Here is a 26,333-nt window from a genome sequence, read left to right on the forward strand (position 1 = left end):
CTATCTTCCATCATTCCTGTGGTGGTCTCCCATTTAGATCTGAGGGATTTCAGGTTGTCGAGGATATTATTAATTAGAGTTCTATAGGTACGTGAGACTGCCTTGCTGGGCATCTCTCCCTGTAAAAGTCTACCCTCTAAGGGTGCAAATTCGGGGATATCAGTGACTTCTATGCTCTCCGCCCTCCAGGCGTGTTTTAATTGAAGATATATATATATCTTCAGGTGTCACTCAACTGGTATTCTGTTTTGAGTGCAGCAAAGGAAATCCGATCCCCCTTCTTTTAAGATGTCACCCAATCTGGAGATCCCAATTTTGTCCCAGTGCCTAAAACTCCAAAGCCTATTTTTATCTCTGGCATTCTTGTACCCTCCCAGAGTGGCGTCTCCCTCGTTAGCCTCTTGTCCCATTGCATTTGCTTTTCAGCTCCCTTCCAGGCCTCCATTGTTCTTGGGATGGCCGGTAAAAGAGGACTTTGTCCAGCCCACCATACATATAGTGTCGATACGTGTGCATCTGGAATTGGAGCCTTTCCAAGGCTAGATTGGGTGTCCTCCCAATATGTGTTCCCATTCGTTGAATATCACCAAGCGCGCTGCTCTATAGTATGACAGTATGTCAGGTAAGGCTATTGCCCCGTTATACTGACTGTTGTAGAGTCTTCAATGCTACTCTCAGGTGTCCCCATCCCACAGAAGCGTGCATAGTTCCTTGTTAATCATCTTGGAAGATTCCCTATGGCAGCTTACAATACGTGTTTTCCAACACTTATAGTAACTTCGGGAGTGTGGTCATTTTATACATGCCTGCCCTTCCCAAGAGTGTCAAAGGCAGACGTTTTTCCGTCTCACATCATCACGAAATTCCTCTAGGACCCGTTTGATGTTCTGATTAAGATTTCACTGTTTTGTTGGTGGTTTTATATAGACCTAGGTAATGGAAACCCTCTCGAACTACTCTTAGGCATCCTGGGAGCATCAGTGTCCAAATACCCGTCCACCGTGTACAGACTGGATTTGTCACAGTTTATATTGTATCGTGCATGTCTGCCATATTCTTCAAATAGCTGGAGGATCAGAGGGAGTGTCTTGTTAGGATTGGTGACATACATTAGTATATCGTCTGCGTAGAGTGAGATTCGTTCTTCCGGTATGTGCTCCTCTTTGTCTCTGAACCCGCGCAGTTCAGGGTGGGCCCTAATCAAGCATGCCATTGGTTCTACTACTAGAGCAAACAGTAAGGGGGATAGGGGGCAACCTTGTCTGGTGCCTCTCTGTATTGGGAATGCAGTCGATAGTTCACCATTTACTCTCACTCTGGCTCTCGGGTTGGTGTATAATAGCTTTACCCAGCCCATTAATGGTGGCTCAAATCCAAACTTTAACAATGCTTGTCACATATATGGCCAATGGACGACTGCATCTAGTGAGAGAAATACATGCGGGCAGACCTTTCTTTCACCATATCCAGCCAATTAGCTAGGCGACAGAGGTTGAATCGTGTGGCTAGTTTAGGCATAAATCCGGATTGATCACAATGAATAAGCAAAGTTATCACCGGAATTAAGGATAGAGGCCAGGATCTTTGTTTCTACGTTGAGTAGTGAAATAGGGCGATGCGACCCGCAGTCAGTGGGGGGGCTTGCCCAATTTATGAATCACTACTACTGTACCATTACAGTCTACACTTTTGTCTGTGTCTACTAATTCCCCCTCCCACTATTAGCCACAGAGGTGAGTGATCTGATATGCCTCTCGCTATATATTCTGGCCTCTCCACTGTCTCTACCCCTCCCGTGGGTGTGAGGAGGTAATCTAGTCGAGAGAAAACTTCATGGGCTGCCGAAAAGGAGTAGGTGCGATCCACCAGTTGTGTTCTACACCAGAGATCAGTCAAGCCCAGGGTGGTCAAACTCAGCCAGAGGAGTAGACCTACGTGATTCTGTAGTTATGCTTGTGTGGTCTACATATGGGTCTGCTACTTCATTAAAGTCACCTCCGATTATGTGTGTGGAGGGTCCGTACTCTAGCAGTATCTCTGCCACTCTGTCTAGAGTCTGTGTCTGTAGACGCGGGGGCATATATTCTAATTAGTGTGTTTTTCGACCCCCAAGTCCCGTGTATTGCAACTAATGTGCCCTGAGGATCCGACCAGATTTTATTCATTTGAAAGGGAGGTGTTTTTTTAATTAGTATGGCGACACCCCTAGATTCCGAAGAAAATCCCTCATGTGCAAATGTGGTGTATGTCCCCCTTCCCAGGAAGGCGCAGTGGGTTCCCATCAGGTGTGTTTTCCTGCAGGAGGATAATGTCCGGTTTGAGTCTTTTAAAATGTTACTAACCCCCTCTTAACTTTGTTCCCTAATCCATTGACGTTCCACTTCAACACATAGTATTTTCCCTCGCCCATTGGTCATATCTAAGTATTCTTCTGTGATGGCTAGAGTTAGCCTCATGTTGGCTCTGACCTCCCCTCTTTCCCATCCCCACTCTTGGTATCCCAGTGACTGGCCACAAACAAAAAACATTGCTACGTGCAACAAATCTATCTTCAAACTCCCCCCCCCCCCCCCCCCCGCCATCCCCCCCACTCTCTCACCCTTCCCACGCCCGTCCCTCAACCGGTCAATAGAACCAAAAAAGGCGTAGGCAAAGTCTGAGGTGTCTGTATGCCCACACCCCCATCTGATTCCAGCATTTATGAACAAACCCCAAAAATATCAACATAATACCAGTCTGGTCACCCCTAAGGGCTTAACTTGGTAATGTCTTTGGGCCTTGCTTGCTGTCATACTGTTGCTCAGCCTCCGGCAGACCCCAAGATCTCATCCCTTGTCACCACTCTTACAGTTGTTGTTGCAGGATCTCCTGGTTGGTGACTTCTGGACTTGATATTTCCATCTGGTTTATATTCTGTGTATTGAGTCAGGAATACATTTTTTCTTCTCCGTACTTCATTTAGGGAACGGTCCCTTGGGGGGGGGGGGGGGGGGCTTCCTCTGTGTGAGGTCTCCAGTGAACTCAGTGTTCATCTTAATGGGGGACGCCCTTCAATCCAGCACCATGACTTCTCCAGTGTCTGAAAAAAGTGTGAGCTATCTCGGAAGATGACCTTGACCTTCGCCGGGAAAAGTAACATATACTGGATTCGCAGTGTTCTGAATTTCGCCTTAACTGAATCAAATGTTTTTTACGCATCTTTTGCACCTCTCAGGAGTAATCTGGGAATACCATTAGCCTAGCATGGGCATGTTTAACTTCTACAATTCATCTAATTTCCCAAAGGATTAAGTCCCAGCCTTGAAAATTAAGGAATCTAGTAATTGGAGTCTGTGGGGTGGGGACGGGGGGCTCCGAGCGGGGTTCTCACACCGGCATCCTATGAGCTCGCTCAGTGATTAAGCAGGTAGAGAATTGAATGGCCTTTAAGGTATCTCTGAGCCATGTTATCAGGAAGGAGCCGAGATCTGTGCCTTCTATTAACTCCGGAATGCCTATAAAGCGCAAGTTATTTCTACAGGCTCTATTTTCAGTGTCGTCCACCCTCCAGAATACTTCGTTCAGGGTCGCCAGTTAGGCCAGACATTTCTTTGCGCAGGGTGTGAGATATGTCTTCCGCTTCTGCAATACGATTTTCAGCTTGGGTTACTCTTTCTGAGACGATACCGATATCCTGTTGCATTAATGTCACCTCTGACCATATCCCCTCCAGAACTTTCCTGGAGGCATGTATTGCTTGAAGGAGCGCAATGTTATCAGGCACGGCAGTGGCCCCTCCATCCCCCTCTGTTAGTGGTAGCACTTTCGCATATCTGTCCATTTTTCACTGTTTTTTCTGCTTAGGATCTTTATCCCTAGCCGTAGCGGGGTTGTGCGGATGGGCTTGTATATGAAAACACTTCTCTGCGGTCTCCTCCTTTCCTTATGTACCAGTGTGTCTCCTGGAGTGGCAGTCACTGGGGTTGGACTTGTCTGCCGCAGCCAGGTCGGGTCATATAACCTGCTTCCCCTTGCTTGCTCGTCTCATCTGCCTGTGCCCTCCTCAGTTTACCCGTGGCACAGGTTTGCAAGCGTGTGGTTGGGGCTCGGGGTGATCAGCTCAGTCTTAATGGGGCTGGGGGATTCTCTTTCTTCTCTCCTGCTGCAGCCTGTAGAAGACTTCACCTTTTCATAGCGCGTCTCTTTACACCCTCTCCCCAGGCTTGCCCCACTTATCCACTCTCTCGGTATGGTGGCACGGCAACTGAGATTTGTTTTCCCACTGGGCCTCCCAGGCGCCTGTATCTCTGGGTTCTGGTGGCCTCTGGAGCCTCTTCCCCAGTCAGGCCGCAGTCCAAGGGTGTTCTCTCACCTGCCCCACCTGTTCCAGTGGGTCTCCTATGTTTGTAGTCCTCCCTCCTCCAACCAAGGTCCAGGCACGGGTTCTATCAGCGACTCCTAGTGTGCGGGTCCCCTCCTCGAGGGTCCGAGATAGTCTTTAGTGTTCTAGGCATTCCGTGTCCCTGCCGCTCTTCTAATCTGCGTGCCTGCTGAAGCGCGCAGCCTCTTTGCCTGAGGCAATACCAACTCCTCGGTACCAGTGGGTGTCAGGAGCGGCCTACGCCTTGGCGGTCCAGACAACGGGAGCAGAGCAGCCTCGCAGTAGCCCCCGTGCCTCTCCCGACTCCCCACGATCGGTGGCCAATCAGCATATTCTCGCTCTGGCTCGGGTGCGTATTTGCATTACTTCGCCTCTCCTTCGCAGCAGGCCCGGTTGTCACCTTTTTCTTTTTCGGCAACCCCTGGTGTCAGGTTACAGGGGTTCCTGGGACTTCCCCTCTGGCAACTCGCCCACGGCCTCCAGAGGGCTGCTACTACCGGATATTCCGCCCATCCACGACCCCTCTCACCTCTGTGATCTTCTGGGCTTCTCGACTCAAGCCAAAACCACAATTTGGCTCAGCTGGGCGCCTTTCTTAGTTGAGCGCCGAATGCCCGTCTTCCTCGCTGGGTCTGCTGCAGTGAGGTAGCGACGTCCCATCCACCGTTTTGGGTGAGTGCGGTACAGCTCAGTCATATGTCACCAGAGCCTCTTCGGGACTTTTATTTTATTTTTTGATAGCCGTCACATAAGCAGGGTATTATTAGCCACAAGTAGCACCTTTTGGTGTTGCTGTATGTCAATTAGAAAGCAGAATATTTAACAGGATTCGGTATGGGCTCCCAGAGCTTCGGCAGATGCAGCTATCTAGCCATGTTGCTGGCCACGCCTCCCCATCTCCCCCCCCCCCCACCCCTCCCCACCCTTTTCCATTGTTATGGTATTTTCTTCTTTTTATAGCACAAAGAATCATACCTGGAGGTGTAACTCGCAGCTGAGCCCGCACAGTTACACCACAGCAGGTAGAATAGCGAAGTCTTCAAAGATTTGTTAAACTTGGCAACATCCGAGCAGCAGCGCAGATGGAATAGAAGTTGGTTCCAGGCCAAAGGGACGAGAAAGCTCTCCCTAGTTTGGTAGCGGGGAACAGTCAAGAGTGATCTTATTGCTTGATCTAAGCGTTCTTGCAGGACTCATTTTGTCCTTTAGGTGGAAGGGGGCATTCCCCCATCAGAGCCTTATGAGTAAGGCAGCAGATCTTGAAAATGATGCACTTTCTGACCAGAAGCCAGTTAAAAACTCTCAAAGTCAGCACCCTGCTGGCAAATTGTAGGCAAGGCGGGTGGCTGTATTCTGAGCTACCTGAAGTTTGGCCAATAAGTTGGTGGTAGTGGCCATAAGCAAGGCATTACCATAATCAAGTCTGCTTATAACCAGGGCCTGAAGCTGCAAAGGATGGCAGCTAGGGGAAAACTTTCCAGAGTAGCCGCATGGTAGAAGCGCAAGCACCGCAGATTGCAGAAACGTGATCCTTCATGGACTATGTCTGATCTAATTTGACACCTAATTTTTTCAGGAGGCCACCACTGAAGGTACCAAAGATCCTGCATTTTGCCAAAAAGCAATATTTCCGTCTTATCAGCATTCAGTTGCAAACAGTTTCCCTTCATCCAGGCCGCAAACCTTCCCACTCAGTCCATGAAACAGAGCTTAACTCAGTCATAATCTTGTCCAAACAAGATAACCAGCTGGGTGTCATCTGTTTATGAGATGACATCAAAGCTGCAGGCTGTACAGAATTATTACCAGCCATGGGAGCAGAGAGATGGGGCAATAGGTAGGCAGGCCTTTGGGATCTGCATTTGTTGTTTTTTTTGTTGTTTTTTTTTAATATCTGTGAGACCACTGCAACTTTCCAGAATAGTAGAATTTAGCCATGTCTAAGGAAAGGTTGAAGAGCAAGAGAGATTAGCTTTAGCTTTGGGTGGGCACAAATCATCTGGGGAACTGGATTTCGCTTTTGCCAAAAGCCCCATCAATTGGTCTAACATGCAAGGTTCAAACTTGATTAGGAGAGGTAAGGATTCAGGTGGAGGTAGTGCGTAGTCCATTGGTTTAATGTGGGGGGGGGCTGGTGGGAAACTTATAGATTGCTTCTATCTTTTCCTCAAAGAAGTCAGCCAAAGAGTCAGAGTTGCTGAGAAGCTGGAATAATCCTGGAGCGGGCACGAGGGCTGGTAAAATCCTTGAAAACTCTGTAGAGCTCTTTAGATGAAGTACCAGCCTTCTCAATTTTGTTTGAGATGAAAGTTCTCCCGGTATTCCTAATATGAGCGTGGTAGCTCGTAAGAGCTAACTTATAGGCTGCTCTATCCTTGGTCTATTTAGATTGCCGACAGCGTCCTTCCTGCTTTTTACAAGCCGCTTTCATATCTCACAATTCTATAGAGAACCATGAAGCGTGGGGTCTGGAGGAAAAAGGGCTTGGGCTGCTTAATCTGTGCTGCTCTATTTAATGCTACAGTGAAAGCCTGATGATTGATAGTCAAGGCAAACTTAACATGGTCTTCAACCGCCGGGGCAAATGATTGGGAACATTTCTCTGACTGGATATAATTCCAGGCTCTGTAGGTATGTTTCGTTACTTTGATATGATGATTTAGTCTATCTATCTTGGCAATCTGCCATTTGATTAAAAAGTGATCTGTCCATGTCAAAGGGACCGACCTTTCCGCTTCTAGATGCACGTAGTAAAGATTAAGCTCAAAGTATGGGTCCAACCACGCATTGTTGGAGGCAAAGCACCTCCATATCAGTGAGAAGTTGGATAACCTGAAGATTCACAACTTCTTTCCCATGGTAGATGAAATCCCCAGCAAGAGAAAGTTGTTAGAGGACAGAACAAAAGGATCAGTGCGTTCAGCGAGAAGAATGCAAACGTTTTTCTTGGCACCTGGCGAGTTATAGATAAGCACATCCTTCCAGTGAATCCCGCCAGACAGCTCAAATTAAAAAATGTAGGTGTCCCCCCCTAGTCTACTAGTAGGGTTTTAATAAGTTGGACCTCGGCACTTTCTTGAAACCTAATAGCAATACTGCATCCTTTTGTAGAAAAGGGTCTATTAAAGGGGCCACTGACTCTCCTGCTTCCTAACATTCTGTTATATCGAAAGCTAAGTGTACCCTCGATCTATTTTCAAGACATGTTCTATAGTCCTCTTCCTGTTTCGTAGGAGAAGAATATCAAATCTCAATTTTTTTTTTATGATGGACAATCTTTCAACCCAGTCAACATTTGCTCGCCTACCCTCCCAAGAAAGCCAGTGCATTGTGAATCTGAAAATGCACATATCAAAATAGTTTCCTCACTATGAAGCAGTTGAGCGCTCAACAACCTCTTGAGGCTGCAAGGTTTTTGTCTTTCCAAAGTAAAAGTACCAGCTCCAGGCCAGTTGCAGATTAAGAAACACATGACCTATGCAACAGCAGGGGCCATCAAATGTTCAGTGTGCAAAGGAAAAGTCTCTTTATGACAAGATCCATAGATTTAATCACTAATCCAACTATAATGCAGCACTTATTCCATCCACTAAGAGGTCATCCTCACTTTATTAAGAATTCGGTTATTCATCAAGGAGCATACATCACCAATGCAAGAGAGATCTTCCTTCCACCACTATGTAGTCTTGTCAAAAATAAAAGGACACTATCCTCCGTGTTCCTCCGGTCCCACCCTTGACTTTAAACATATCACAGAAAATGCTGTGAGTGCCAAAAATATAATCTGGAAGCCATAGAATTTGTTCTCAAAATCAGTACTTAATTACCCCCCATTGAAATGTAGGACACCATATCCATATCAGATGTTGCATACAACTCGTGCTGTTGGAGTCTGTCCATATGGTGAGACTGACCCAAATTATGGACATCATATAGCTGACGATTGGATAGCATCTTTGCATCTCCAGGATGCTCAATGTTTATATCCTCAATAAGAAAGAGCATTGCCATCATATAATACTCACTGTTAGAGGTTAGTATTACCAGAGCAGATACCACCACTTTGCTCAACTCAGCTCAGTTAAAGTTGTTTACTAAAGTACTGTCAGGTTTCTAATTTGAAAGTCCTCTCCACTGCATGCACCTCGCCACCAACCTATCTGAAGTCATTGTCACCGCCATCTGCCTCATACTGTATACAAATAGCAGAATTTTAACTGAAGATCATTTACGTCTTGAAAGACATCCATCACTCTTATTTGATGGTCTTAAGAGACCAACCTTCCAAAAGAGTCTTACTTTTAAAACTCCTGCGCCTTAGATGATGACTTCAAGCTTGCCTTCGGTACGGCAAAGGAGCTCATTGTCCAGAACTCGAGGAAATAACTCTTCACATCATTCATCTCAAGTTAATATTTCTGAGTGTCAGATAATTTTTCCCTCTTCCCCATGGGAGTGTTGTTCATATTGGAATCAACTGCAAAGCTGCTTTGTTTTACCTAAACAGGTAGGGATGGACCTTGATTCACTTTTTATCAGCTGGAAATTTAGCTACTGGCCAATTTCTTCAGAACAGAATTCTTGGCTATGTTCCTCCTTGAATTAATGAGAAAGACCTGGACTTTTCACCACAAAGACAATGTCTTCGTGTTCCCTATTTAGGGTTGAGGAGAGGTTCTCTTGGGAATATCATCTTGCTCTTGTGTTGTGAGATATTTCTTATGCCTCTCCTCCCACTGTGGGTGCAGTGAGTGACTGCATGCATCAGGAGTGGGATACTTGGGTGTGTGCACTGACTGTGCACCATCTCTGTGTGGTACGCAATCAGTGCACCGCCTGAAGGCCTCTGCACCCGCGTCTGTAATGTGGCACGGTGTTAAGGATTCCCTCATTTGCTGTGAGTCACGCACCCTTATAAAAGAGGTCATGCACTCTGGGGATTTTCCAGTGCACATTAGTGCTGGTGTGAGCCATATTTCTGAAGAGGCTGCCCAGGTGTCTGTGACTAATTCTGTAAGTGCCTGGGGGTGGAAACCGTAGGTGGACACACCATTGTGCCCTAGTGGCATCACCATGGTCATCCCCGACTCCAGCATTGTCCATTGCCGGCTCTGGTGCCGACAGGGGCAAGACACCACATGTCAGCTGAGCCAGTGCCTTATTACTTTGGTATTGTATGAAACGACAGGAGTATAACCCGTAGACCACGTTGAGATGTGGGTAGGTACGTGAGGTAAAACAACAATATCTCAACTGGTATGATTATTGAGGACAGTTAGAAATGCATGTACAACACATTACATGAAAAGAAAAAGGGAAACTCTGATTTTTTTTTTAAAAAGTGCACTTGGCATCATATATTTTGAAAACACAATGTACCTACCAGTTGAGATATTGTTGTTTTACCTCTCTTATTATTTTGATAAACTTGGACTTGGGGGCAAATGGGAGGGGCCAGAGCACCCTTATGGTTACCAGTACTCTGTAGAGGGAGTTGAGAACAACTGGTATGAGGAATTTGCACATGCCAATAGTTTGGATACCTCCCCAAACCCTGGCTTGGTCTCTCCCACTACCGTGGCTACAGAGTAGGTAGCCTCATTTGCTATGGTGGTGAGGAGGGGGGCTCAGGTCTTCAACCTTCAGCTAACCTCAGTGACAGTCCAGCCTAACATCTTGACAGAAGTGCTTCAGCCAGGAGTTGCCCCATGTGATTTGATTTATTTGTTTGTAAAGCGCCGGAATCACCCCCCAAGGGGTGTCTGATTGCTACTGCCAGCCCCAGAAAAAACTGATTAGAATAGTAGGGTTTTGAGGAGTCTTCTAAACTGTAAGTGATCAGAGCATTGTCACAGATGTACAGGGAGTGTGTTCCAAAAAGTAGAAGCCAGGTGGAAGAAAGCTTTACCCCCTAAGCATGATTAGGGAGGGAGGCTGTTCGAGTGGGAAGATTAGATACCAGGTGAGCTGCAGTGTTCTGGACTACTTGCAGCCTGATTAAAGAAGCTTCATTTGCTGAGATCAGCAGGGAGTTACAATAGTCCAGGCGGCTTAACACTAGTGCCTGGATAAGTGTTTTCTGCGTATTTAGAGGCAAAAAGGAATATACCTTCCTAAGAAGACCAAGCACATGAAAGCATGACCCAACGGTAGAAGTAGCGTGCTCTTTCATTGACAATTTTTGGTCCAGACGGACACCCAGATTCTTAACCACTAGTGTGGGAGTCGGTGTAGTGCCCAATTCCTCTGGCCACCACCCAGAGGGCCATATCGATGATGCCTCGCCAAACAACATGATCTCAGTTTTCCCTGCGTTAAGCTGGAGAAAGTTGTTTCACATCCAGCCTGCAATGGTCCGCGTACCCTCCTAAATAAGGTGGGGCTCAAGCAAGAGCCCTGCGGTACTCCCTTAGTCAGTTTAGTAGTCTTTGATCGGAAAGGGCCAAGATTTATCTTTTGAGTTCTGTCCGACAGAAAACTCGACATCCATTGCTGAGCGCTCCCGTGGAGGCCTATTTCCCCAAGTCTCCTGAGCAGAGTCTGGTGGGAGATCGTGTCGAAGGCTGCCGATAAGTCAAGCAACACCAGGAGCCTCACTTGTCCGTTGTCCAGGGACATTCTAATGTTGTTAGTAACTTCAATCAGGGCAGCTCCGTAATATGGCGGGGTCTGAAGCCCAACTGAGATGGCTCCAGACAGTTCGAGGCTTCGACAAAATCAGACGGATTTCTATTGATATGCTTCTCTAATACCTTGCTCAGGAGAGGTACCGTGAAATGGGTCGGTAGTTGGATAAATCCTCCATAGGGGCTTTAAGATTTTTGCTGATGGGGATTATTTGTGTCTCTTTCCATTCGGAGGGGGATGAGACCCTTTTCTATTGAACAATTCAAGATTGAGCAAATTGGGGCAGCAAGTTGTTTGGCAAGCAGAGATGTGGTCTTGGCTGGAATGATGTCCAGCGGGGAGCCTGATTTATTCGTTTTAAGTAGCGCCTCTACATCCTCTGGCTTGAGTGCCAAGAATTTATCTAACCTCTGTGCGTTATCTATAACCACAGGATGGTTTGCAAAGGAGTCAATCTGAGGGCTTCCGGCTGAAGTGATTTTATTATAAATCAGTTCAATTTTCTGGGTAAAGTGTGTTGCTAGTTTGTCGCTTAAGGCTTGGGAGGGTGTTTCTTCATTTCACATGCCTTGGGATTGGTGAAATTTTAAAAAATCTGATAAAGGGTTTTGGGGGCATTCCCTGCCTGTTCAAGTTGCTGCGCTATGTGGGTTCTACGAGCAGTTTTAATGTTTTTAGGAAAGGTAGTAAAGATAATATCTAACGTGTGCCCGGCTTTGTGACTGGGGCCATTGTTGATATTACTTAGTTCCATACGAGCCTTTATCCCTTTTCTTGAAGCACTTATTGATGTCCCTCTTGGGGCCTGTTCCAGGCCCTGCACAGGGACTCCTGTGAATAAGGTAATTGGTTACCATCGCCCTGCTCCAGGGAATACCAATTTCCTAATTCAGCACCCAAGTTACATTTGTGCGTTCCATTCCACTCCGCCGAACACTGAATCAAAGAGGCTGGACAACTTCAGTAAGAGTTTTCTCTTCGGCCAGCCGAGCATTGCGGTCAGTTAACTCTGCATGCCCGTCGGGCTAATATGTCCACACAATCTGGGATTCGGTTACGGAAGTGCTACTAAAGGTCTCTTAAGTGGGCCAAGCCATACTGTCACAAGCTATTGCAGATGGCAGAAATACAGCAACGTTTTGCATCCGATGTGTTCTGGGCACAACCAACTCGCTGGGTAGAGCAATTTCATAGTCTGTGGCATTGTGACGCTATGCCTGCTAAGTAACACTGGCTTTGTAGGGGATGTCCAGGCTTCTCTTATGGACATGCCCTTTGATGGCACTCATCTCTTTTGAAATAAGGCAGAGCGTTTCAAGGACTGTAGTGCTACGGCCAAGTCCTTGGGTTTTTCCATGGTCCCTCGTCAACCCCAATTCGCCTTTTCCGTCTTTTGTGGCCACATGAGTGGCTTCCAACTGCGTCTATACACACCCAACCACCCCGGCAAGCAAACTGCACAATCTTTTCTTGGCAGAGGATGCGGTTCCCAGTGACATGGGACAGGCAGCCAGAGGTCGACCCAGTCCACCAACCCCTAACATCTGCATCCTCCAAATCCCCTTAGTATGCCCTCCGACCTTCATGGGCATCCATTGGGGGGCAGGATACACCAACACATGCACAACTGGAGCAGCTCTGGGTTTTGCAGCTTGTCCAAAGGGGCTACTTTCTCCCTTATGTGACTACCCCATACCTATCCCACCTACTTATGACAAGCTGACAGAGGATCCCCTCTAATTGCTCCATCAGGCGGTGTTAGCTCTCTTGGTCAAGAGAGCTATAGAGAAGGTGCTGACATCAGAAGTAGGTCGTGGTTGCTATTCCCCTACTTTCTGGTGCCTAAGAATGATGGAGGCCTTAATCCTAATCTAGACCTGCGTCTTCTCAATCTCTTCCTGAAAAAGGAGACATTCAAAATGCTCACGCTCGAGTCCTGTCTACCCCGAACCCAGGAGACTGGATGGTATCGCTGGACTTACAGGATGCTTATTTCCCCATCCCCCTTCTGCCTGCTCACAGGCATAACCTGTGATTCGTGGTCAGCCAAGAGCACTTTCAGCTTGCTGAGCTCCCCGTCAGCCTTACCAGCGCCCCTCGGGTATTCCTGAAATATCTGTGGAGGTCTGGAAATCCAGTCTTTCCCTACCTCAATGGCTGTTGAAGGTGGGCTCGACCAAGGCAGTCGTCTCCCTCCTTCAGACTAAGGCGAACCTTCTAAGCTCAATGAGGTTCACTGTCAACATGCCGAATTCACACCTGGCTCCTTTGCAGAGGCTCCATTTCATCGGAGCCAGAACGGTGCAGTTTCTGGCTTATGCTCCAGAACGGCAAACACAGGATATCCAGGATATGATACCAATGTTTCAGCCTCTAACCTGGGATCCGGTGAGACTTACTTTGAGGCTTTTGGGACTCAAGGCCTCCTGCATCCTTCTTGTAACACATGACCTTTGGCATATGAGGGCTCTCTAGTGGGCACAACATCAGAGGAATCTCTCTGACTTGGTCCAGTTCTCTAAGGGAATTGCAAAAGACCTGCAGTAGTGGCTAACAGCCCGCGATTGGGTCAGTGGCAACCCCTCTCCCTCCCCTCCCCCAATCAGAGCTGGCTATAGTCACAGATAGGTCACTTCTGGGGTTGGGCAGCCATCTGGGAGAGGTGGAGATCAGAGGACTCTGGTCTCCGATGGAATCCGAACTCCACATCAACCAGTTGGAGCTCTGATTGTTCCGGCTGGCATTGAAGTGGCCTGCGTTACGCTATTGTTTGCATTGAAACCTGTATGTTATGTTATTTGTATTTGGAACATGCACACCTCACCCCAAAGAGTATCCTGGCACAGATGACGCATGGTGCTTACAAACAGAAAACATCAGCATTGGGAGGCCACATAAGATATTATGGGCCATCCAATATGTTGAAGAGGCACCAACCCTGTGGTAGATTGATCCCAACACTTTTTTTTCACCAACAAAGCTAGCTGAGGCCCTGTCTGCAGAAACAAAGCAGTTCTCAATGATGTGGGGGGAACTGCGATGTGGGGGATGTCAAAAGGTTATGTCAGAGCCAGCAATGTGTCTGCTTTATAACCTCTTTTATGCCTGCTATCTTACCATTTTCTCTCATTTCCAAGTTTTCATTCCAATTGCCTTTCTCTCTTGCAGTGCCAGGATGAAATAAACTGCTCACTGGATGTGGCGAAGGCACTGGCAGATGACGTGGATTTCCATGTTTTCCCATTTAACGACTTTGGTAAAGGACAAATTAAGAAGTGTAAGACCAGCCCAGATGCATTCATTCAGATTGCTCTGCAGCTGGCACATTACAGGGTAAGAGCCTCTCTTGATTTTTGGTCTTTGGTTTTCCTAGTCTTGATTCTCTGTATCACTAGACTTTTTCTTATTTGAGTTCACTTACAGTATTTTTATGGTTAGCTTTTATTTTTAAAGATTCATATTTGTTTGCCCTCTTTGTCATAGCTATTTCTCTAGTTTTTTATCCTTACACCCATTTGTCTAACCATCTTTATGGTTTCATGGTTTCTGTCAATCTATAGAGTTTCTGAAATGTTTTTCATTTGTTTCTATAAAACATTTCTGATTCTTCATCCCTTTGATACCTTTTGCTTTTATTTTGGGTACATTTTAAGTTTTGTTTGACTCTAAAGTTATGGTTCAATCTCGGAGTATCATTTTTTATCTCTACAGTTTTTGTTTCTTGTTCACTTCGTTTTTTGTAATGCAAATTTGTATATCCCTTTGCCTGTGTTTAGGGTTTTTCTTTTCTGTTTCTTTTGTTTCACCCTGTCTACGATTGCTGATCCATGTTCTCTTGCATCTGCTTGTCTCCTGAGTTTCTTATTCATATCCCATGGCCTTTTTCCTCTATGGTTTATGATATTATCTTGAAATCTCTCACGCCTTGGAGATCCATCAACTAGGACCCTAAAAGATCTCTAGTGAGCAAACATTAAGCCCTATCAGTTCTGACCTTGCTTCCAACCTACTATCAGTCAATGAAACCAGAACTGGTTTTAGAGATTCAGAAGTTGCCCTGAATTTGATCAATTATTTATTGACCGTCTGAGTATTCACACTGGTTCTAATCCATTCGACAACAGTTGCATGCTTCCAACATCAGGAAAGACACCATCAATGAAGCTCACACTGTTGAAGCATTTTTAAGGACCACGTCAATTAAGAAATCATCAGTTGGCTGGGGTGCTCACCTCCACAAAAGGACGGTACAAGACATCAGGACCCCTCAGTACCAGGGGTACCACATACTCTATCTGGAACTGCTAGTTATACATTTAACCTTCAAAGCATTCCTCAGACTCATTTAGAGCAAGACGGGCCTAATAAAAATAGACAACATGACAGCCATGTATTATAACCATAATGGGGGGAATAGGGGAGCACTCTCACCCATGTCTCTGCACTGACTCAGGAACTCTGGCACTGGGCAACCCTCAACAATATTTACCTGTAGCTGGGAAAAGAAAATTACTTTACAGACCAGCTTGACATGGCTGAACAACAAGTTCACAAGTGGGAACTCCACCCATAAGCCCTTAAGTAGTTTCATGAATCTATGTGGTATTTCTATAGAGTGAACCTTGAGAAAAGTAATAAATAGCACATTACACTCTGTGCATCTGCTTATATGGTATATTGCATGACCTGTTTCATATGTATTTGATTTAACAAAAGGTGTTTAACCAAACCCAGGATGCAAGTGACTAAATGTGTGCAATAAGATAAAATCAAATTGGAGAGGCCTTCTGACCATTAGGAGATTTCCTGTGAGGCAGAACATTGTGTTTTCCTAAGTGAATTTTGCTGTTTTGCAGTAATAAATTCACAATTGACCTTTGCACTGAAATAATAAATGTGGGAATGTGTTTTTACTAGTATGGTTTCTTTATATAGTGAGGTAATGGACCACATTTATTTTCACTGCCATGGTGTTATAAATATACATTTATTTGATTATTCTTTGTTTAGGTAAAGACTTGCATCACAATGTTTCAAAAAGGAAGAATACACCCCAAAGAGAACAATTAGGATTATGCTTGATCACACTGTAAATCCCTTTGTATATCCCAAACACCACACATCTTGAGAAACAAAAGCATTTGTAAGGGGGATGAAGGGAGAGTACCGCAGTGCAAACTCTGTTTCTACTGACATGCATACCTGAGAGATCCATCCAAATGATGGCCACAGCATTGATGATCTCAGAGGAAACAAGCAGACACAAGCTCTCTTAATCTGGGTAAAGCAATCTGTCTTTTGTCATCATGGAGTACTCTTTGTCTAGTGGAGTACGGAAGGGAACCATTTTTGACTTGCCTATATCTTTGACGCCGTTTTATGAATCTTCACAAACTTTTCCAGATGAAGAGTGCCGGTGATTCTAGTTTTGGGGCAATCCATCAAGCGGGGCCGAGAAAAGGGGAAGGGGCTAAAAAATGTATGCTTCCCATGTTAATTCCAATAGGAATTTTAGACGCGACTACAGCCCGAACTAATGAACGGAATTGCACCAAATTTAGTTGGGCAAGAAAGTGACCTTTTTGTGAATTGGTAAATCTGTTCAGTAGGTTTTGAGATATTAAAATCTAAATTTGTATATGTAGGAACTTGAATCCTCTAAGGATCCGACAATCCCCATGCTGAAATTGGATTGGCTGTCAACACTTCAACCTGGAAGTGTTGGCAGCCATCTTGGGAATCTGCTTCAGTCGAGTCCCCCAAAAAAGTTAGAAAGAAAAGGGGTAGGGTAGGAAAGCCCTGGTCCCATGGCTCTGGGGCCCCCCTGGGACCCTGCCAGGGTACAAAAAGCATTTTTTAATATCTTGCTGCAAAACTGCGACAGAGTTGCAAATTTGCTGCAAAAAAAAGAGAGAGAGAGAAGCACAAGCTTCTTTGTAGATTTGCCCCAGGTGGGCCAGCTTCCAGGACATATTTTTTAAATTTAAAACAAGAGAAGAGGGTGCGCTTTTCCCCCTTCCTCTTAGCCAAACTTGGCACCGGGGACCACCACCTCCCCAGGGCTAGCCAAACCTGTTTTTAAATGGAGGAGGGCTGCTCACAGACCCATAGTGCCACTCAGACCCAGTCACAGACCCACAAAGGCACTCATAGACCCACTCACAGATCCATACAGCCACTCACACACCCATTCACCGACCCATTCAGCCACTCACACACCCATTCGCAGACCCATGCAGCCAGTATAACACCCATTCTCATAGTTTACAGGTAACAGGAACTAAAACATTTTTTTAAATTGTAGAAATTCACTGAAAAAGGAAAGGTTACAGAAACGTTACAATTAGGAAATAGATTTTTTTTTAAACATAGAAAGTAATTGAAAAAGGGGTATAGGGACGTTATAGTTAGGCTCAGATTTCACTTGTACAAAACCATAGAATTTCAACAGTTATAGTAACAGGAGCTAACTGTAACTTACGCTCTCCCAATGCACTGCTTAAGACGTCACATATTACATCACTCATGACATGGCAGTGACATCCCTGATGACGTCTCAACTGACATTACTGATTATTTCATCCACAGAACCACTCACATCACCGTAGAATGTGTCATACACACATTCCCACACAACCACTCACATACCCATAGAGCCACTCATACATTCATCCACTCACTCATACAGCCCCTCACAAAACCACTAACTCATCCATAGAGCTACTCATTCACCTACTCACTCACCCATATAGTTTCTCACCCACCCACTCACTCATACACCCACTTATTTACTCATTCATATACTAACACGTGCACTCACTATACAGTCACTAACACAAGCACACACTCACCCATACAGCCACTCTCACTCACCCATACTCACTCACACACTCACCCACCCATAAACCACTTACCCATGCAACACTTATGCACCCACTCACTCATACAGCCATTCACACGCCTCATAACTCACCTTTACAGCCTCCCACATACCCCACCCATTCACCACTGACAAACCCACTCACCCATACAACCACACACCCATACAATCACTCACACACACAGAACAACTCAGACACCTACTCACATAATGTGTTACACATAGTATCACTCATTAGTAGTACACAATATTTACTAATTTAACATTTTTCGTACCTTACTCTATAGCTTTAACTCTCAGAAACTTAAATAAAACAATCACTGGATGACAATTTTAGTATCTTGCTATGTAGCTTTAACACTCAAACTTAAAGAAAACTCTCACAATTACTGGATACTCACTCATGTCGCTGACCATGTCATGAGTAATATAATATTTAAGGACATAAGCAGTCCATTGCGGGGGCGTAGGTTATAGTTATCTCGGGTAACTATAACTGCTAATTTCTGTGGTTTTGTACAAGTAAAATCTAAGCCTAATTCTGACTTCCTATGTTGGTTTTTTTCAGTAAGTGTGTGTGTGTGTGTGTCTGTGTTTTTTCTCGGCAAGCACTGAAACGCGTCATCTGTCCCTGTGTAATTGCATTAATGGTGCTATAATGAAACTTGGAAATTCTAACCCTGCAGTGCTGCTTGATTTTCTACTGCATCGAGAGAAATTAGAAGCAGTTGAATAACTACAAATATATATACATATTTGTGGTTTTTTTTTTTTTTTTTTTTTATTTCAGTATTTGCAAAATGACATCTCAGGGGCATTCTGTCTAGCAGTGTCTGTTCCCTTATTGTGCTGTCTTTTAGATGTCTTTAAGTGCTTCCCCTTTAATGTATTGGGTGCAATAGGGTTATTCAGGATGCTCCCAGGGTTTAGTTTGTGCAAGCCTAGCTGCTCTGATCATTGGCAATAATGACTGCCTGGGAGTGCAGAGGTTCCTGAGCTCTGAGGTTGACTGACTCTCCCCAGGAAGCTTTGCCCACAAAGTCCAGCTCTAAACATCTTTTAGAGTTTTCTTGAAAAGAGAGAAGGCTTGCCTTTATCCACTGAGTTCTGTGGACTTTAGACACTTGTGTAGCACATATCAGGCCTTCTGAAACCAAGATGAGTACTGTTAATTTGTATATAAGCCTTGCAGTGAACAGCAGAACATTTTGATCTTATGATGCTCTTTTGTCCAGTGCCCACTTTATGCTTGTTGCTGCCAGTAGGCACCACCTGCTCTTATGTTTTAGAGTTGCTTCTTCGAGTGGGTTGGAATCCTTGGTGGATCATTCATGGTTGACTGCTACGTGCTGTAGAAGTGAAGCAATAGCTATAGGAAACAGAGAATTGGGGTCTGGATCAGAGGGAACGGATTGGAAGATTGTGATCCTGAACGTTCTTTCAATCCCATTGAAGCTCACTGTTCTATCCCTGAGCTCTTTTCTGAATGTATCCTCTCCCAACGCTGCCCACTAAGCAATCGTCTTTCAACTAGAGTTGGTTCAGCAGTCATCTGGATCCAAGTCACTCGTTCCACTAAAAGGGGTAGGGGGGGAGTGTAAGCCCCCTTTAGTGGAACGAGTTGCTAGGAAGCTTTTTTAAGTTCAGCCACATGTTACGATGATCCCTGTAGCCAGATAAGGACGGCGACTCTACTACTTACATTGAACTGATTGGTCTCGAGAGTGACTTGGTGGCCGGATCCGGACGACTGCCGGACCAACTCTAGTTGCAAGACGATTGGTTTCAGTTGGAATTTTAACAATTGGTATTCTTGTGAGAGAAAATTTGTTGTCTTGAAGAAGGTGGTCAGGAACTGCACTAACCACTGAAATGCCTCGATGCCTATGTTGGGCTAAATCTGAGGAACAGACACGCATTAGAAGAGGATTTTTTCATAATCATGTGCCGTTGTCACTAATTTGCAAAATTAGCTAGATAAGACTGTAATTGCCTTGTTTCTCTCTTTTGCTTTGTGATTAATTTGTTGTTTTTATTTGTGTAATTTGATGTTAGCATTTTTTTTTACCTTGAATGTTTGAGAATGACTATCCTCATGTGATATATTTTTATGTCAGAATGGTCCTTATTTTTGTTACACCAATTGTAATATTTGTAAAGATTTGTTACCAAAATCTTAAAAAAATATTTTAGATCATTTGTTGTACTTTCCTTACTTAAGATTGGTGTTATGAATATATGGTGATTGACATTTAAACGCTGTATGTATGAATGAAAAGTTGGTAGAATCTGTGTGGAGTATTGTGACACCAAAGGGGAAATATTTGTGACATGACAGTCTTTTACAGAGTCCTGTCCCTTTGGGATGTGGTGTCCCTCTCATTTTATTTACACAAACCTTTCATCTACAAAGCATACCAGAATTAGAACGTATTACCTCCACTGAATATGTGCAAGGTGACTTGCTAAATGCAGCTATAGACTTCAATGATGAGATATAGTATTTATTTGAAAACAACCTATCTCCACCCCAGCGAGGTCCATTATGTGTGTAGCAAAATTTGTGATCTAAGATCTGAAGACGACTTCTGTGGGCAGAAGCCTAATCCCATTCATTTACTGCCTGAGGTTGAGAAGGCCTGAATAATGTTTAAGAGTTACTGTTTAACAGATGCTTTAAATCTATAATAATATGGTATGGAATGTGTTGAGGATAATTCCCAAAGCACTTTGCCAGGTTAAGAATGGTTCAACTCCATCTATGAATTCATTGAACACAGAAATGTGAAACTAGTCCAACAAAGACTGTAAGGAAGTTGTTATTGGTGAAAAACAACTTCCTATGGTGTAACACAGGACAGGGTCTCCTGTCACGTCGTGTTTTGCTGCTTCGATCTCCAGCAGGGCTTCTTAGAGTCCTGCTGGACAGCTTGTTTGGGGCTTCAACACCAATTAGAACTTTGACTGAACCATTTAAAGGCCATAACATTTTTTCTCCCTTCTCAAGACAAAGGTGCTTTAGATTCTCCCTCCCTACAAATAAAACACGCCACCAATGCCAAAGTATGCCATATGTGTGATTAAGACCTGAAGCATGATTCTTTCAGAGAGCATCAGTCTGTCAACCCACACACTTGGCAGGGGTGAGGAACATCTAATATTTCCTTAGTAGGCTTGCTGACTCCCCTCATGATTAAGAGCTTCACAGAGAGGTAGTTTGGCCCTCTTCTTCCAAATCTTGATCAGTAGATGGAAAACTAGTGCCATAATTTGGCCTTTTGAATATCCATGGACTAGGTTTCCTGAGTGATGCCTTTCTGTTCAACAAGTTTGAGTTTCCTACATGGCTTCCCCACCTTCTTTTTCCACAGAAAATTACAAGATGCACTAGCGCAAGGGTGCAAGTTATCCTAGGGATTCCAAATAATCCTGTATTCTAACCACTTGTAGATAAACAACTCTCATTCTGTTTCTAAAGGAATCTTCTTCTTTCAACCGAAGGAGCTAGTGATTTGCTTCCAGTTCTTTGATTGTGGCTCAGTGATACCTGAATAGTTAGTCTCCACCACCTAGGACTCTTGCAGTGCTGCACTGCTTTTTGGCTAGGTTTGCACGATACAAATACCATGTATGGACAAAGCAGTATTGCTTGTCTGAGTGAAGGCATAAAGCTTCTCACTCAAAGGCAGTATCAACACAAGTGATTTTGTGAGTCTGCCAGGTCTGTAGTTCTGCTAAGCTCTGTAGTAAACATTTCTGATGGAGACTTCTAGAAGCAGATTCCTTATCTTTTGAATAATACCCAGGTGCGAGGCTGGATCTGTAAACTTTTCCGTAATACCTCTGCGTCCCGAAGGTGGCGCTGTGTTCCTCTGCGCTGACTCCATTCCTCTCTGAAGGGACACACTAGGCCAATATAGGCACCACTCCTTTGTCTTGACATATGTTACCTTCTTTGGATCTGGAGCATCTCTCAGAGATCCTTCTTCACATTTTCCCTGTTTGTTTTCTCTCCCACCCGTCAAGGCCTTGCTATGGGCACTGTTAACGGTTATCTTTCAGCCTTCCTGCAATTGCCTGATCAGCCTTCATAATTTATGTCACCAGTCTTGATGAGGTTTTTGAAAGGGCCGCAGCACGTTACCCACTTCTCCTTTAGTGATACCCCAGTGGGACCTCAATCTCGTCCTTACTTATTTAATGTGTACTTTATTCGAACCACTCTACTACTGCCCCCTATGGCTCCTTTCCAGCGAAACCTTGTTCCTAGGTGCCATCACTTCAGCACGGCCTGTGATTGAGCCTCAGGCTACCATACACCACCTTCATCCCTGATACTCTGGTTATGAGTTCTCTGGCATCCTCTTTTCCGAAAATTGTAACATCTTTTTTCAAACATCATCCTGCAGGCGTAATATGCTCCCCCTTCAGCCATCTAAGTAGAAGGAGAGATCCCATCGCTTGGTCTCCAGAAGAGAGCTCCGGTTTCTACATTGATCATACCAAAGACCACCGGGTGGACAATCCGCTCTTTGTGGTGTTCATCAGAGCGTAAAAGGGCAAGGATGTGCAGAAGCATACAATTAGACAATGGTTTGTGCTCTGCATTAAGATCTGCTACGCACTGGAAACGAAGCAACCCCTAGAAGGGCTGCACGCCAATTCCACCAGGGCCAAAGCTGCTACTCCTGCAATGGCCTGCCACGTCCGTGTCCTAGACATCTGCCAGGCAGCTACGTAGGCGTCCCTACATGCGTTCACGAAGCACTATTGTCTGGACAGCTAAGTCTGCCTAGAAGGGCACTTTGCCCACTGGGTCCTGCAGGACTTTCTGGTTTGAGTCTATTCACAGCCCATCTCCTCTTCAGTACTGGTTTGATAATCACATGGTGAGGAATCTGCAGCTAGAAATCTATCAGAAGAATAGGTTACTTACCTATGGCAATGCTTTTTCTGGTAGAGACTCTCTATAGCTGCAGATTCCTCACCGACTCTCCCATCGTCCCCAGTCTGTGATTGGACTCCACCCATTAATAAGACCCCAGTCTAGGAATCTGCACACTGGTTTATCAGTCTACTTTTGGGGCTCCGCGTCCAGGGGCACTGATAGTTTCGAAAGCATTTGATGTCCGCTTGCAGGAGTGGCACCTATATAGACCCCACACATCCCTTTCAGAGCTGAATGGCTTCAGAGCAGAGACGCACAGCGCCACCTTCCAGTGCACAGAGATACCATGGAAAAGTTTCTGGATCCAGACGGATGCCTGGGGAGTATTCGAAAGGTGAGTAATCTGCGGCTAGATAGTCTCCTTTAGAAAGAACATTACCAAATGTAAGTAACTTGTTTGCAAATCCTTGAAGGAAGTGACCAGATTAGGGCCACCCGGGTTACTCGCGATCACCTCTCAGCCTGCCACACAAATGAAGAGTCGGTCAGACAGAGAATACAAACCAAAATTATTTATTAGTCATACACTCGAGTGAAGCACAGTTTGATCAGCCTTCCAGCCTCCTTGGATTGCTGCAGAGGGGGACTGACTTCAGACAACATGGTAAGGTGTAAAGTACATTTCCAGCACCCCCTAAAGACCTGCCCCAACTGGATTTTTCCAGTTGGGAGCTAATGAACAAAGGAGGTACAGAAGGATGAGTTACAATCCTGAGACCGGGCACACTTTATCTTGTATTCAAGGTTACTCTGCCTGCCCTCATCGCTCTGAGCAGTGGGAGCAAGCTTATCTAGTTAGAAAAGTATGCACTAATAAAACATTTTATTAATTAGCACAGCAATCTCAGCCTTGGAGAAATACACGTACTGAGCACACATTAGCAGCTGCTTCTCGGTGAGGCAAACGCAAAGTGAGACAGAAGTTAGTTTTCGATCACGGCTCAAAATGGAGGCTAAATACAAAATGGTGCAGCGAATGCTAACTTTAGTCACACCGGGGCATATGTATCAATTCTCAGAATCAGCCTGTTTGCGAACGGGACAAAGCCTTTTGGGATGTATCATCCCAAAAGGACCTCACAAAATAGGGAATCGCAAAATTTGCGATTTCCTATTTTGTTAATGCATTTAGGGAATCGCAAATTGCGATTCCTTAAATGCAGTGTAGGAAGCACACAAGTTGTGCGATTTTGGCTTAAGAAATCGCAAATTATCACCAACTCTAGGTTGGTGGTAATTAACGATTTCTCAGAAAAATGCACTTTTTTGCATTTTTCTAAGTGCCATGTGGCGCTGGGCCACATAGGCACACATACATATTTCAGGGGTGCAGCAGGGTGTCCTTTTGACACCCTTGAAATTGCATTCGCAATTTGCGAGTAACTAATGGGTACTCGCAAATTGCGAATGTCTTCCAATTCATTGAATGAATGGGAAGGTATTCCTTAATTGCGATTTGCGAGTCGCAATTAAGGAATATTTAGGAATCGCAATTATTGTGATTCCTACATACATTGCATTTTGCCCCGGAAACTAAGAACTAAAATGTATATTGTCTGCTGGGTAGCCTCCTTTATCCCAAAATAGTGCCATTGGTGGCCTTTTATCATTAATTCTCATTTACTTGACTGCCACATAGGTGATGCATTTTGCATTTATTGTGCTTTGCATTGAAGATCTTGATTTGACACTTAGATTGGTCATGCTTTACTCCAAAACTTATTTAACTAGAATTTATTCTGCGTCCCCTATGTTGGTAAAAAAATATTTCTAATAGTTGGTATGGGCGAAGGGAACATACACTGTATTTTTGGTTTTGTATTTATCTTTCTTGCCTGATTTGGAGCTTGTATTGTTGCTTTTGTGTTATGAGATCATGAAAATTTAAGTATGTGTATCCAGGGTGCAGATTACAGTTGCATGCATAGCTGGGTGTGCATAGCTTTCAGACCCGTAATACTGCTCCCATTTCTACTCCCCAGGACAAAGGGAAGTTCTGTCTCACATATGAGGCCTCTATGACTCGCCTCTTCCGAGAGGGGAGAACTGAAACTGTACGTTCTTGCACTGTTGAATCCTCAAACTTTGTGTTGGCTATGATGGATCCATCTCAAAAGGTGAGTTATACTGTTTAAGCTGGACTAATCTGGAGAGCATTGGTGAAACAGTTACATGTGTCATGATAGACAAGGAGAAGAGGTAGCCCCTGTTATCAAAATTACAGTGACTTGAGGGCTCGCCACTCGGGAAAAGACAGTTACTTACCCATACAAATGTAAAGAAAAGGAGAAGTTTAGACAAAACTCATCCTGACTCTTAAAGGTGAAGAAAGATGACAGTTTTTGTGAATAGATACTTGTACTTTTGACCATTAGAAACTCAAGGAAGACCGCTCCTTATATTAAGGGGCACCGATAAGAGACACTACTTTACCTAGAGTGATATGTACGTACAGTGTTCACATCCTCGTTCTGAGAGTAAGAGACAGGCAACCTCTCTGATGCCAGAGTTGTGTAGACCGGTCTATATTCCCTGTACTTAGAGACGCAGACATGATGCATATCCTTATTCTGAGGAGTGCATATGCGAGAACTCTGTTTTTATTAAGAGAGGCAGTGCTTATTTTAGCTTATGTTTTTTGTAGGGTGTAAAAACAGGAGACAACTCCTTTGCCTGTGAGGTACAAAGAAGAGCTTTTGGACGTGTTGTAAAGACTCTCATGTTCACCTTAATCTTAATGTTTTTATAATTTTCTCTCAACACTAGAATGAGGATCGCCTCAAGCTGTTCAAGGTTGCTGCAGATAAACATCAAATGCTCTACAGGAATGCCATGACTGGCTCCGGAATCGACCGCCACCTTTTCTGTCTCTACGTTGTGTCCAAGTACCTACAAGTGGACTCGCCTTTCTTAAAGGAGGTATAATGTCAGTTTTGAGTGTGCTCCTTAATCACTCCATCACATCTAGCATCCTCATCCTGGCTCATCCACGTGTGCCATTGGGTTATGAGCCAAGTACACCATTATTAAAGTGCATGCCTCGGTATTCAGTTTCATTGCACTTAGTTTACATCCACTTCTATAGCAACACAGGCCCTCATCAAGTGAATCTATGTACAGTAAACATATACTTTGTGCTTGTTGTCCATGAACTCTATAAATGTTCCTCTGGGCATGTTTGTAGAACAAGATCTTGTTGTGCAGCATTAATTTAACTCTACTGTAGTGTTACATGTACCTACTGTGCTCAAACGTATTGCTCCATGTGCTCTGCTTTATTTTAGGCTCAATTTATTTGTGCTCCTTGGTTGTATGCCTGCTACATTACACAGCTATTACAATACACAGACCTCGTATGCCTTTGCCCCAGGGCTGTGAGTTTACTTACAGTAAACTGCTAATCTCTTGTCATTCTCTCTGATATCCACAAACTGAATATCTGCATTTGCACAGGATCTCAAAACACATTGTGAATTATATATATTGAATTTCAAAAATATTTTAAAAATAAGATATGC

The 26,333-nt window shown here is 44.6% G+C and overlaps 1 protein-coding gene across 8 annotated transcripts in view; it reads left to right on the forward strand.

Annotated features, from left to right (window-relative positions):
• The window catches only part of LOC146809390 (carnitine O-palmitoyltransferase 1, liver isoform-like), a 406,858-nt gene that overhangs the window by 310,612 nt on the left and 69,913 nt on the right, over positions 1–26,333 (forward strand). For all 8 annotated transcript variants that reach the window (XM_085616202.1, XM_085616204.1, XM_085616209.1 and 5 more), the window contains 3 exons: positions 14,156–14,320; positions 24,798–24,932; positions 25,582–25,734. In XM_085616202.1, coding sequence (XP_085472328.1) covers positions 14,156–14,320; positions 24,798–24,932; positions 25,582–25,734 — 453 coding nt within the window. The remainder of the gene's footprint in view (positions 1–14,155; positions 14,321–24,797; positions 24,933–25,581; positions 25,735–26,333) is intronic.

The sequence above is a fragment of the Triturus cristatus genome, chromosome 7, assembly GCF_964204655.1.
Source record: "Triturus cristatus chromosome 7, aTriCri1.1, whole genome shotgun sequence".
Taxonomy (NCBI): domain Eukaryota; kingdom Metazoa; phylum Chordata; class Amphibia; order Caudata; family Salamandridae; genus Triturus; species Triturus cristatus.